This window comes from Anoplopoma fimbria, chromosome 17 (assembly GCF_027596085.1).
Source record: "Anoplopoma fimbria isolate UVic2021 breed Golden Eagle Sablefish chromosome 17, Afim_UVic_2022, whole genome shotgun sequence".
In the NCBI taxonomy this organism is placed as follows: domain Eukaryota; kingdom Metazoa; phylum Chordata; class Actinopteri; order Perciformes; family Anoplopomatidae; genus Anoplopoma; species Anoplopoma fimbria.
The window spans coordinates 1,992,304-2,007,646 of NC_072465.1; the positions used below are offsets into that span (position 1 = coordinate 1,992,304).

General features: G+C 40.1%; 1 protein-coding gene across 1 annotated transcript in view; it reads right to left on the minus strand.

Annotated features, from left to right (window-relative positions):
• Positions 1-15,343, minus strand: part of kif21b (kinesin family member 21B) — a 56,867-nt gene that overhangs the window by 31,492 nt on the left and 10,032 nt on the right. Inside the window, exons 2-5 of the mRNA XM_054616382.1 lie at positions 3,183-3,405; positions 2,354-2,536; positions 1,109-1,258; positions 4-138 (exon numbers count right to left, since the gene is read on the minus strand). Coding sequence (XP_054472357.1) covers positions 4-138; positions 1,109-1,258; positions 2,354-2,536; positions 3,183-3,405 — 691 coding nt within the window. The remainder of the gene's footprint in view (positions 1-3; positions 139-1,108; positions 1,259-2,353; positions 2,537-3,182; positions 3,406-15,343) is intronic.

Here is a 15,343-nt window from a genome sequence, read left to right on the forward strand (position 1 = left end):
CACCATTTGAGCCTGCTGGCACACTCTCATCTGACAAAGGTGGATGGTGAAGATGGCATGTGAGCGGGAGCTAGTGGCATTCATCTGGGTGCTGGCTGTGGTTCGGGACAGAGCACCGAGCTTCAGGCACTGCAGCATCTGTAACACACACACAATATGGAGGACATTTGGTTATGACGAAGAGAAAACTTTGATAAATAAAAAAGCAGTAGACTCAGTTTAAAAAAATAAAGTAATAACTGTTGACACCATGCTGTTTCCAAGAGTCTCTGTATCCAATGACATTTCTATTTTCTTTTTTTGACACACAATGCTCGCTGAGTTTATTTTTGCCCTCTCTACTGATATGTCCTCTTCTGCTTTTTTTTTATCCTCAACCTGACTCTGTGTGTCGTTCCACACTTCCATCACCTGCCTTCTTCCTGTTTTGAAATAGTCTCTCTTCCCATCCACGCATCAGTCTGTACTTGTCTTTCATCTGTCTGAAATTTGGGCAGTTAATGCAAGGATGACCTTTCCCAAATTAAGCCTCTCTTCTCCGTTTATTTTCTACTTCCATTTAACAATCTGCTCACATTTTTCTTTTCTACTATGTCTCCTATTTGAGAAGAAACTGGCCTGGGCCAAGCCAGCGTTCTCTGTAGCCCTTCCCCTAAATCACCACCTGCCACCTCGGTTAACCTGTGGATCGTCACACAGACATTAATCCTGCCCTCTGGAGCATATCACATCCTCCGTCTCTGAAAATGTCACTGCTGATCTGTTCCCCCTCTTGGCAACTATCACTCACTCCTTATATCTGGTAACTTCTCAAAAAAGCTACCCACAAACAGTTGGCTTAAAGAACTAAATCATGAAAAGAACTCCAGTTTTCTTATTTTGTTTGAGCCTCTACATGAAATTATGGTTGGCGATCTGAATTAATTAAGAATATTTGAGGGCATTTAACATAAACACATGACCTTAATGGCTTTTAGAATTTCATAGTTTAAAAAATGAAGGAGCCTTTAGACCAACACACATTAGCAGAAGAGTAACTGTGTAAGAATATAAAGTGTATAAAAGGGACGCACAAACAATACCAACACACACACAAACATGCACCCACCTCCTCCTCTGAGTTCACCAGTCTAGAAGTAACTCCAGTGGTGTAAATGCTGCCACTGGCGTCTTCATGGATCTTAATGTTGGACTTCCTGTGCCGACTCTCTGGATCTCTGGTTTCGTCGAACAAGTCCAGGATCTCTTCATTATACAACTGCAATAAACAGAGAGGACAAACACATATGCATCATTATACAATTAATTTATATTCCCAATGCTAAGACAAATACTCATTTTATCATAACATAACCATTAAAAATAATAATGATTTAATGAGCAGAGTGTCATATGCTCCTCAGGGTCTCCCCTTTTCTAACAGCTGTGTTTTTTATTTACACACAGGTCAAATGATTCACTCAGAAACCAATGAGGGCAAGGGTCACAGAGGTCAGCCGAAAGCTCAGCTGTTCCCACCTGCTCTCAAACACACACAAACACACACACACACACACACACACACACACACACACACACACACACACACACACACACACACACACACACACACACACACACATCTGTTAACCGTCAACAGAGATAACCTTGTGACCTGAAAACAAAAACACACAAAAAGGAGAGAGCAGGACAGACAGGAAAAAAAGAAAGAAATAAGAGAAAGCTAGAAAGAAAAAAAAGTTGTATCATTTATTTGATTGTAATTATGTTTACAGAAATATCATTAAAGTAACTGGATCATAGAAACAAACACACATATACACATATATAAATGTCAACCTAAACATTTGCCTGCCAGAAACCTCTGGAGGAAATGATTACTCGTCATATTATCTCATTGCTCCTACACAAGCATCCCTCCCTCCCTCTTATCCCTCGCTCTTATCCATCCTCTACCCCACAGTGATGAGGAATAATGTCAGAGGTAATGGCCAACATTAATCAGGACCAACAAAGCACAAGCAGACATTCCTGCCCATCTGTCAGTGGGTTGTCACTTCTGGTTTGTGGAAGAGGGGGCTGATCCCTTCGTCTCCCTGTTTTGTCCCATCTGGTTAGATTTAATATTGACTAATTTCCTTTCCAGCACACACACACAACCCCACACACACACACACACACACACACACACACACACACACACACACACACACACACACACACACACACACTCACACTCACACTCACACACTTTTGCAAGCAACACTATCAATACTGCCCTGTTTAATTGTTGGATCAAATGTGGTTTTACATGTGCTCTACATCCATCCGCATGTACATGTGTGTCGCCCACCTCTAGGAACTGGGCGCTGACTTTAAACTCGGGCGGCTGGATGCCGGCCCCCTGGGAGCGCCCCCTTCTGTTCTGGATTCCCTCAAACAGGTGGTGAACAGCCCGCGGGATGATGCCTTGCTCATGCTGGCCCAGGCTCATGTCGAAGCCCGTCCCCATGGTGTAGGTCTTCCCCGAACCCGTCTGAAACGCAGGTCATCAGGAATATTTGGGCACCATAGTACCCGTCATTATCAGTCTTCCAATAAGCACCAGTTATTTAGATAGAAATCATCTTAAGTATAACTGAACCTCCTACAGAGAAATCTCTAAAAGTTCACAGTTAAATGGAAGAACAGTGAATATAACAACACAACACTCAATACAATACTTCAAAATGAGTGTTTGGAACACAAGTGTATTATCACATAGTGTGATTGTGACAGGCAGTGTATGATTCATTAACCCTGTGTCCCCACCCACTGCTAAGTGTTTTAATTAGCCTTATTTGTTTGCAACTCCAAGCTTAATATGAAACAGAACAATTGATCAGAAATCAAGAAAACATATATTGTTCCAAGATAGAGCTTGATGTAATGCCAATTGGGACTATCTTGACTGTGTGTTTCAGATGTGGATATCTTCACTATAAGTCAAATTTGTCATCAGTGTAACAACATGTGTTACCAATGATTGGGAGAAGAATTGGAGGGGTATTCAGGCTGCTACTTTGTTTTTTTATATATTGCTTACTTAAGAAAACATTAGTTCATATAAAAAAAATTAGGAATAACAACAAAAGCTATGGAACTCTTCTATAATTAATCAATAAAAAGGCTCTGCATCATACCTGTCCATAAGCAAAAACTGTGGCGTTGTAGCCATCGAAACAGCCCTCGATGAGCTTGTAAACACAGGCCTGGTAGATCTGCTGCTGCTCAGAGTCGATGTCAAGCACAAAGTCATAGGTGAAGGCTTTGTCTTTGCCCAGGAGGACTTGTGGTTCTCCAGGTGTGACCAGCGTGCACACATGACAGCCCTCTATCTTCTCCTTGGCCATCTGAGGACGAATCCTGGTGGAAAGAAGAAAAGAACAAAGACAGTCAGTGGACGGGAAAATGATAACATCATAAATCAAAAATGTAAAATGGGTGACACTGTTTTTATGCATCGTGCAGATCAAGCATAACAATCTGATCCACAAGCTAGATACGCTCTGCTTTGATCTAATGATCATTTTGAGTAGAAACATTTTAAGTGGGATAATGGGAATCATCCATATCTAAGCCAGAACTGTAAAACAATTATATGTTTGATGAGATATGACATTTAAAACATTATATGCTTTATTATAGTAAAAATGTAATCACACAATAAATGTGTATTTTGTTTCCTGATGTTTCTAGGATAATGACCGTATTTTAAACTTATTTTGGAACTGGGTTGCAACTGGTATCCATTGTAATTGTTGTGAATCCAAGCTTGCTGCATGATTCTTGACACTAAAAACATAAAATAAAAACATTCATTGAAGTATTACTTAAAACCTTGGTCTGTAAACATCACTGTAGATCCACAGATTACTAAAGGTGTACGCCATCAATTTAGCATTATATTCCTCTGAAATTGTAAGACTCCAGACACAGACATTTTTATAAAGGATCAAAGCTAGACCAGAGATATTGAATTTTATATTCGATACATTGTCAAAACCTTGCGTCTACATTACCCACAATGCAACAATTAACTTCACTGTATGGATTTGGGTGTGTTTTACTTGTAGCTGCTAATAAAGCTTCAAGCCGACTACAGAGGTCACTTCTTTCTAGCTCGACACCCTCAGATTTCTTTAATTTTTCAAACTTGTAGTATTCAGGACCAACTGACACACAAGGAAATTTATCTAAATTTCCAGATCAATCCAAAAGAATCCTTTGTCTGTGTGAGCTGACGATTTAGCCAAAGAAGTGTAAGATTATGATTGATCTTTTTGGTTGCCTTATTAAAAGTGTCTCATTGAGAAGAGCAGAATGTATATGGTTGAGCGGGCTAGAACATCTACCACACATTAACTTTATAGTAACCTTAAAGTAATACAAAACATTTACTGCACAAACCCATGTTAAACCTTGTATATAAAAACCCCAGCTGTGTCAGACATGTGGCAAACTAGAGCTGTCATCGACCAAAGAAATTCTTAGTCGTTTAACACTTTAGCATGATTTTGTCGACTCATGATTAGTTGATTTAATGGACAGATCTGTAAAACAGTGATTCTCAACAAAGAATGTCATAAAAGTACCACTTGTGTTTACCAGTTATGTACTTATGAGTTTCTTGGAAACAAGTCCTAGAAATAAATCTTTTCTCAACTAAAAAAACATTTAATTGAGTAACACTAACTAGCCCTTTGGCAAACCTTGGTCAGGAACAGTATATATATATATATATATATATATATATAAAAAACCCTCCTCAAACATAGCTCTATCCAAAAGGGGCATTCAAAGGAACCATCAGTTTGATTGATTGTTAGAGGGAAGTGTAGCAGACTGTGGTGTGATACACAAAAGACAAACAACACATTCGCCTAACTTTATAGAGTGGAACTAAACAGAAATCAGTAACAGAAGAACAGTCCTGAGGACAAAGCACATACACAGTACATCTGTTTGTGCTGTTGATTAATAAAGTCAGAGAAAGTTTATGAAATGAGCAATGAGTCATAGAAGGACAGTTCTGAGAGAAACTAGAGGAAGATAGGCCACTGAAGATGATGTGGCAGACTTTGGCTGATAAGTCATCACCGGCTGTTAATCCTGCTGCTCAGGACTCAGAGTTCTGCTGGGCTTTCTATCCTGACAGGTAGTTCATTGCGGTTAATTGCCTTCACCTTGCATCCCAGTTGTAAAATAATCCCTGATTTGATGAGTCTAAAGGAAAGCGAATGAACATCTTTGAACTCAGTGACAGAATGAGGGCGGAGTATTTAAATTTAGGCTCATTTTGTATCTTGTTTGGCTGCAGAACGACCGAAAGCCTTGCAGGCATCACCGCTGATTAGAGGAGATGGAGCTGTTAAAGAAGTGACACGTTTTACTTGCTTCCGCCGCAGCGCTGATTCATTCTGAGAGGAACACTGCAGAGAAAAACTGAGAGTATACGCAATGTACATAAAACAGAAGATCTGTCACATGGCACCACTGTTAATCTTGGGCTTTCAGTGGTACAATGCGGACACAGTTGGGAGGTAATCACTTTAAGCTGCGGGAAAAAAAGCTGTGAGCCAGCAGTATCGGAGCCCTGGGTCCACTTCTACACATGCTAACCCCCCCACACAGTTCAGTCTTCAGGGGATGCAAATCAACTCCCCCGCACACAGTGAGACCGCTCCACAGACTCCCTATGGGATGCTACAACAAAGACACACACACACATGCTGTACAGAGTCATAAAAAAAAAACAAGAGAAATCCCCAAACACATACAGCTGCTCTACGGATAGTGGGCACATCACAAAGACACACAGTAACTCAAGAGACAAATACTGTACACACAGTTCACAAACAACCTAATGTACTATATCTTCAAGCCACACATGGTTCCTCTCAAGCATGCATTAAGAACCACACCCACTGCTAACACTCACAATACTCCTTTTACCACACGTTGTTATGGTGCTGCAGGAACACACACACACATACAGCTGACAACAGCACTTTTTGGCCCTCTTTCAGGCCTCAGGCGTCATTGAAGAGAGTCTTCCAGGAAGGAATTAAAGGCATAAGAATGGTCCAATTCAGCAGCAGCAGCATACTGACCCCCGACCACCTTATAATAGGCAGTGTGACATAGAAAGCAGCTTGCAGACAGATGACTCCCTTTTATTACTGGAGGTGACCTTCACACAGAGGTTAATGTATCCAAAACCTCAGGTCCCACATGACTGCTGTTTAAGCCAATTATTAACATAAAATAGATATGGCAGGAGAAGTGCACTGGCTCTGCACAATGGATTTATGAGAAGACAAACCATGTGTGCGTGTGTGTGCGTGTGTGTGCGTGTGTGTGTGCATGTGTGAGAGCTGCAGCTGTATCGTAAAAGGGTTGGAGGTCATTCTTCTCTCCTTTTCTCTCCGTTTATACTCAATTCTGTCAGTCTTTTGTTTGCAATATTTATAGGTCAGAAGTGTCAGGTGTAACACTCAACAACTGACATTTAAATGAGAGAAAGAAAGAACGTATATAACATACGGTATGGGCTGGTAATTGTTTAAATAAAGCAGAAAGAAATGTTTCTACTTTGCTTTTTCTCGCATTGACAACTGACTGACTCAGAGAAGATCGGTCTCTGCCGTGGAATCTCTAACACAGTACAGACAACAGACACTTTGGTCATTGCCAATTCATAAATTCTACGTAGCCCAACACAAAGGTTTTCGTTTACATTTTTGGTTTTCTTTTCAAATTTCCAGATAGAGAAATTCAAGGTAATTTGTTTGGCCTTAAGTTTAGCTGAGACCCAAATGCTGCAGTATATAAGTGGCAATGGCTGTTGGTTTAAGTGGTCCACCACTTTTTGGAGAAATTGCAATTACATTTCTGCGCAGACATTTATGGTCTCAAAAATTCCCAAGACAAGTAAGTGGCTGAATTCAGGAAAGTCTTGACAAGCTTTGCATCAAACGAAAATACACACACATACACAAACACACAACAAAGAGGCACAAAGACAACAATGACAGCCTGTCTGTGGTCCACAGGGAGAGGAAATGGAACAGCTATAAATAATCAATTCACACACACTCATGATCACACCACGGCTCAGCTGGATGAACAGCCAGCTGCCAACAAAAGATGGGATCCATAACATTGATCGGTACAGCATCTCACACACACACACACACACACACACACACACACACACACACACACACACACACACACACACACACACACACACACACACACACACACACACACACACACACACACACACACACACACACACACACACACACACAAAAAATCAGACCACACACTCACTGAAGAACATGTAGCAGCTAAAAATAGTGCGACTAAATGACTGTATGAGACGGAGCCGTGGAGGGAAACAAAGAGAAACAGATTGTGGATCTCTGATGCAGCAAATTAAGGCATTTATCGTTTCTCATCCTTGCACACTATTAGAAAAATGGTTTAAATAGCCTGAAGACTAAACAGAGTCCCTGAATGAAACAACACACACACACACACACACACATAGGTAGGAACATGGTACTATAAACTCATTATCCCAGTCTTTTGTCAGGGGCCCCAAACCTAGTTCTGTCAGACACACAAACAAACAAATGCACACAAACTCAAAATCAGAAACTCATTATCCACAAGCTCTAAGGGAATTCACTCATTACAATAATTATCAAACCCAATAGTGCTAATTAGAACCAGACTCATAAAAAACTGAAACACAAACAAACACACATGCATGCACACACGCACACACACAGACAGACACAGAGTAATTGCCACATCAAATCTTGATAGCTGCAAAAGTCACTGATGCAAGACTTGGGAGTGAGGTAATCTACAACATGAGGGAGGCAGTGAACCTCACAGACAGATGTGAAGTCCTCAAGACCTTCCTGACATTTAGAGCAACATTGGTCATCCTCCTTTCAGATTTCTTCCAAAACTCATTAAGTAGACAAACCATCGTCTTCTACAAGTTGGGAGCCACCGAAATGCTCCCGATCTTTGATCTCACACCATCAAGTCTTTGGATGTATGTTTGTGTCATGGCAATACAAAACAAATGCATTGAGATGTAAAATTCTTTAAAAAACGATTTATCTATTTAAAAATAAACGGGCCATAAGATCCACTGTCTGGAGGGAGATAGAGTTTGACATTTGTTGTATTTTGAGAAGCAGAGGTAATATTATTTCAAAAAATGTAACTATTTCAACACAAAGTGGTAATAATAGTGGGAAACGAAGTCAAAACTTTTTGAGAAAAAAAAAGTAACAGCTTTAACTATAAATTAATTTGAGGGACTGTAATTCCAACTGAGAGTTATCTTGATGAACATGTACTCTATTTTGTGTTAATGAAAACTTTGCTTCCTAAGGGTCATGTTGCATGTCTTCTTACTGGGAAAAAAAAAGTTTTTCCAGATATGAAGGAACCATTTAATTAATACCACAATATTTTCACTATGGACACACTCTAACACACTATGAATGCTAACAGAGTCTCATTCTAGTGTCCAGTTTTTTTCCATCAGCTGGCACACTTTAGGAGGGTCCAGTTTCCTTGGGAACTGCAACCACTGCTCTGGGACTTGTAATGTGAAATAATGTTGTGTGTATTATCATGTGTGTGTGTGTTTCACACCAGTAAAATATGTAAAGGGTATTCTAGTTGTGCAAATTGCAAGTTACAAAATGCTAATGCTTCAATTATTCAGTTATCCTCACCTGAAACTTAACTGCTGACCTACTATCCAATCACAATCCTGGAAATAGCCAGGACCAAATGCCAAGGCTGTTACCAACAAGTTACAACAGCCCCCTGTGATCGCTGCCAATTACAGCAAGTGCCAGTAATGCCTGTGTGCGTGCATTATTGTGTGTGTGTTCATGCTCACTGACCCTGAAGAGGCCGGTGATAGCCAAAGAGCTCATTTTCCTAATGTAAACACTTCATTGAAGACACAGTACACACACACACACACACACACACACACACACACACACACACACACACACACACACACACACACACACACACACACACACACACACACACACACACACACACACACACACACAGAGACAGAGTTAATCGTATTCTCTTGAGCTGTGAGGGTTTCAGAGCTCTGTTGTCTCCCCTTCTGGCTCTGAGCCAGCGGAGGAAGCCAGCCGCTGTGTCCACGTTTCCTTTAACACTTTATCAGAGGACATGATCTACTCTCTTCAAGTTACTTAATTAAGTAATATTCAATCATTACCCCTTCCCTCTCTCCCTGTTATTTGTTATCTTTTAAGCTTTATCGTGACGGTACAGGCAAACATCATTTGGCTCTTCGTTTGTTCCTGTGCTCTTGTCCTCGTTCTCACACCTCTGCCTGTTTCGTAGCCCTCGCGCAGTTTGTTGCCAGTGAAAACAAGACTATCAGGACGAAAGGTTGAATGGCCGAAGCAGCCGAGGGGCTTGTTCCATTTCCTGTCTCCTGATAACAGAAGAGACTAACTGCCTCACTTCCTGTCTTTCTTTGATTCTATCGATCAAATATCACTTTCATAATGGAAAAACACACATCCATCATTTGGTGTGTGACGCAACACATTGCGTCTGATCCTTGACAGCGGTTTTAAATGCAAACACACAGTCGCCCCCTCTCCTCCCATCACACAGCAGATCCAATAAGTGTTGACAGACGACTCAACAGTAAGTCTGCCATCCAGGAAAGGTAGTGCTGACAGGTAGAGAATAAAAGCTCTACAGGTGGCTAACTGTGCTGTAAAGACACTCCTTGTTAAATGATGGAAGACACAGTAGAAATCCGGTTTGCAAAGTAAAGCCTGTGTAAGGACTCTGTAAATTAGAATTGATTTTGTGTTGAGGATCACGTTTTACAAGGTAGGGGGTGCACTGATCTCAGATCATTGTCCAAGTGTCCCAAGATCCTCTCATTCATGAGGGTCAGAGAGGCTGAGCCCAATGGAAGAGGGATTACTGCCATATCTGTTTTTACTTCTCAGTTCTGTCTTTCCAAACAAAGCCAGCCACACATTTATTGTTCTGATTCATGTCACACACATATGTATGTTTGAAGCAGAATGCAATCAAGCAGAACTCTTGATGGGAGTGTGTCGGCATACAAAAGATTGATTGTCCCCAGACAAATTCAACGAAGATGACCAAATCGCAGCATTAACGCTGCTCTAATCTTTTTGGTTTAACAGAAACATATCATGAAAACTACTGTGGAATGTGGAATGAGAAAATGATCAGCAGACTCTGCAGGCTCCCTAAGGTGGACGTTTTACTATCTTTCATCTTATTGCTTTGGGTTTACGGCCCCCAACTTTACTGTTGCGGTCTAGTCTGGAAACTCAATGGCATTTTTATGGATAGCTATAGTCAGATAACTCCTTGAGAATGGAGTTAAAGCAAAGAGAGGACATCTACAACAGAACTGTTTAAAAAGTATGTTAGGTTTAAGTTTCCGAGATAGAATTTGGCCACAGCTCTTTGATATCCACAATCCTTGCTGAAATTGGATAAACACAAAACAGATCACTGCCCCGTTTATTGCACAAATAACTGGCTGAAATAAGATTGTTTTGGAACAAATATGTGTGGACCAAAGACTAAACATTTATTTTTGGACTGCGTCTGCACCCTAAAGCCAGACCCTGCACTACAAACATGCCCTACTCTGTCCTCTCCACATGGGCTGACACACTGGGAGGTGGTGAGTCTTAATATCCCCCTGTTGTCATCCCTGCATTAATAACCAGCAGAGAGACGAGTGTTAAATCTGTCCTCGCATCCCCTCTACTCTCTGGCTCCCTCACACAACTCATTTCCTTTGTTTAATGACTGTTGGTTCTCACACAGTGGCCCCTGTGTCCTAAAGACTGAGCAAGCCGTGTCCATCAGACAATATTGTCTAACAGCTTAATATCGGTGCAAAAAAGCACCTACAGAGGCCAAAGGTTTACAGGCAGGAGGAATCCATGTTATTTATATGTTGATCAGTAAATAAATGCAAGCCTAATGTATTTATGTTAATAAGTCCTCCACATTGAGAATACTTTTACTTTTCACAAAAACACTCAAGAAAATGTTGTGATGTACTCCATCACAGGTCAAAGCCATCTTTAATTTTTCTTCTATTTAACATTAACAATGCTGAAAGTGTTTTAATTCCAAGCCTGTCAGTGCCTCTCCGTGGTTGCCACGTGGTTTTCCAAACTGCTTCAGGATGCATGCTGACTTCTCCGTAAACCAGCCCCATCAAACTGCTGATGGGGCTCTTGGATCCACTTACACACCGCAGGCTCAATTACTCATAAAACCCAACAGCGCTTTTCCAGAAAATAATGCACAATACTTAGAGAAGAAGTGGTCTCCATTTATCAAACAAGTCACTGAAAAGGATCTTGAAATGAACATGAATATACAATTATTTCTTGAAGTACTTCAAAACTCAAAACTGTGCATTTGTATAAGTTGACTACCAATGACCAAAGAAATCATGTTGAAGCAACTCATCCGGTCATATTACACACAATAACATGTTAAATGCCACCGGCCAATGACAAAGATCATTTTGTTCTGATGAATACAAAAAGTTAATTTGTTTAACCCAACACTCTGACTACGATGACATGATTGCTGAGTTTACAACCAGATAAATAACAAACACAAGCCACACCTGAAATAAACTTTATGCAATCACAGTCTCGTAACGTTATTGACTGAGCAGGGCTTCCTTTCCGTTTCAGAGAGAGATTAACTTCATACAACCAGCCCGACAGAGATTACATAATCAGGACCACAGTGTCTCCATCTGGTTATGTTCTGTTTGCTTGTGCCATACCTCCGATTAGTGCTTTGTCATCGGCGGAGTTCAGATTAGGATTAACCCAACTGGCACAGCGGTGTGTGTGTATGTATGCAGTCCACAGAGAGGGATAAAAACTGCATTTTTAGAATACATTTCGTCATACTGTCCTTTTAGTTACACAATAAAAAACAAACTATTTCCAAGATTAGAAAGAGTCCAACTGAACTAAACATCTAGTTTGTGTTTTTTTCTCCTAGATATGCCGTGACAAACCCAGCTGCACTCTTATCACTGTCAATGTGAGCACGTCAAGGTCCCCATAGCAACTAGGACAAGACAAAAAAAAGAAAACATGAAATAATTTGAATAATAGTCATATCTCTCTGTCTTAATCAATCTTAATGTTAATTACACCCAATCTGGATAAATGGATATTCACCAATGAAAAGAAAGTTAAGGACAAGATGAAAGACAGAAGAGGGATAACATGCAACAAAGACCTATGGCCAGACTCCGAGCACGGTCAGCATCTTAAACCCCTTAAGGACATAAAGGATGTCTTTGTAAGTGTCCTGGCAACAGAGATAGTGATAAAAGCCTCTGTCAGACTGTACACCTGATACAAAACTTTTGAAAAGCAGTTGAGGTGGAGCTGTTTAATGTTCTTTGAACCATTTATCTCCCTGTTGCTCTATCTCTGCATCTGCCTCTTTCTTGTTCAACTAAAGAGTCACACAAATAGAGAGACAGGGGGAACAAGAGAAAAGGGAAAATGAGAAGAAGAAAGGTAGAGGGGGAATAATATGGCTATTCATGAAAACTGTTGCATGTTTGACATGAAAAGCCCTGAGAACTCAGGAAATTGGTTTGGCCTATTTTGAGTTAGGAGCTCTGGGCATATCAGTGACCGTGGGATGAAATGTGAGAGGACCCAAGGTGAAGCAATGGATCGAGGGGAGGCAGACTAGTGGCTGTTAAAACAAACAAAAAAACATTTAACAAACTGAGTAATAGAACAGAATGGATGTGAAAAAATACATGTGTTTCAAAGTCAATTGATCAGTGGATTGACCCAAAAAATTAGCTGACAATAAGACTCACATAGGGCTTCTATGAAGTCTAAACCGTACTGTTGATGGACCCAAACATATGTTTAGTGTTGACATTTGATAATCAAACACAAAGTACAGGCTGATGAGAACGTCATTAGTTTTTAAGGGTATTGGTCATAAATCAAAGTATTTGACAGATAACATTTTTTAACCTGATGATATTGTTACATTAAAAGGTTGGCATTATCAAAATTCATCCTGACACAAAATTATTGGCAATCCTTCCAATAGTTGTTGAGAGATATCATTGAAAGACAAAAATGCCAACCTCAGTGAAACGGGGAAAAGTCAGGGATCATTTAAAACAAAAATTCAAATAGCAGTTAAGATATTTCAGTCTGAACTAAATTGATGAACAGACAGACTCCCCAACAAGTCTGGCATATATCTAGTTCATCTAAAATATAACATTTTTCATATGAAAAATGTATTTTTTGTTTAGCATATAGAATACCACTGAATACATGTTCACAAACATCATGAATATTTATAGTAATAAGTGTTTGGAATCCCAATTAGTCAATGCAGTTTAGCTGGCTGAGAAGTCATTTCTGACTGCAATTCAGCGCTTTAATGTAAATGTATTCAGCACTAATGAACATCGTCTCATATCTTACAACTTTCATTAATTAAAGCCCATTCATCAAAGAGTTACTGTAATACCAACCACATCAATAAAAAACAAGCATAGTTTAGCTTTATGGCTCCATTTTTGATTATTAAGCTACAATAAGCATTTCTGTCCTGCTACCCATTTAATCAGTCCTCCCATTGATTTCTTGGACAAACGGCCTGCAGTGATTCCGCACATAAAACCCATCAACTGTCTCTCTCCCTGCAATCGACCTTCTCATCTCTACGTCTCTATCCATCACAATCCATCCAAGACACCGTCCCCCTAACGTCTATGCCATGCTCTTATTGTAATCAGTTAGATAAGATAAGATAAAATAAGATAAGATAATCCTTTATTAGTCCCGCAGCGGGGAAATTTGCAGGCTTACAACAGCGTAGAGTAAAGTGCACACAAGAGACATAGTAGAAGAAGACAAGCTAAAAAAAAAAAAAAAAATAAATGAAAAATAAAAATAAAACAAGTATTATAAATAAGCAATAAAAAAAAACAGTAGAAAAAAACAACAATAACTGAAATATTATATTTACAGACAGAGAAAAAAAAAAAACTATTTCAACTATTTTTAACTTTTTAAACTATTATTGCACAGTGTAATGTGTAATGTATGCATCCGTGCATGATTGTAATACCTACACACACTCACTACAGGCCATTCACTAAAAAAATCTGTCTATCGCTTCGGTCTCCAATCCTCCACATAGGCCCAACATCACAGCAGGCTAGCAGACTGGTAGCCAAACACACACACACACTCATATGCTGGACCAACACTGTCCAAGAGGATGGCAGTAACAGGCAATGGGCACCTTGCTGTGACTTGTCCCTGGCAAGGTAAGGTCATGTTAGCTGTGGATGAAATAAGCTGGCGTAATTAAAAGAGGAAGAGATTTGAGAAATGGCATTTAGCGAGCATTGACCTCTGATTTAGGGAGACAGAATACCAGGCCAAAAAGGAGACAAGTGGATGCAAAGACAGCAGGATTCAGAGAGTAAATGGCTGGCTCAGGTGGAAGCACAGAGAGAGAAAGCACTAACGAGGACCACTTGGACAAAATGAGCCAGTGAAGCATGAAGGAAACGGAGGGGAGAGCTGAAAGTGGATGGGAAAGCTAAGAAAACCCAATACGTAAATGGGAAAGCTAAGAAAACAGCACACATTAGAAGCAAGCGTGTGGAGTGGAAGTAGGACAGCGCTCACAGGAGGCTGGCGCTGGGCGTGGACAGCTGGCCCGCCCAGGTGGGGGCAGGCAGACTGGGAGTGGACACCTTCTGCCACTCCCATTGGGTGTCCGTCTCCCCACACTGTCACACATGTGCTGATTCTCTCAGGATGCCATGCCTGGTGCAAAAATGTGTCCACAAGGCAACTGTAATATCAATTAATTAATCAATAGCCAATTGTGAGGATTTATTTCTTTCCTTTTTCTTATGAGATAGCAAATTAATTTAGTTTAGTTTAGTTTAGTTTATTTGCACAATTGAAAAATATAAAAAACATGACATTTATAAATGATATTACAGTGCAGGAAGAGGCAGAAAGCCCACTGGGCTTATTTCAAGCCTCCACCTATATAATATATATTTTTAAATCACAATACTATAACGAATACAAAAAGAAAATACATATGATATGAAATACTGTTGAAAAAGCAATTCTACAAGATATGATTGTTATTGTTATTA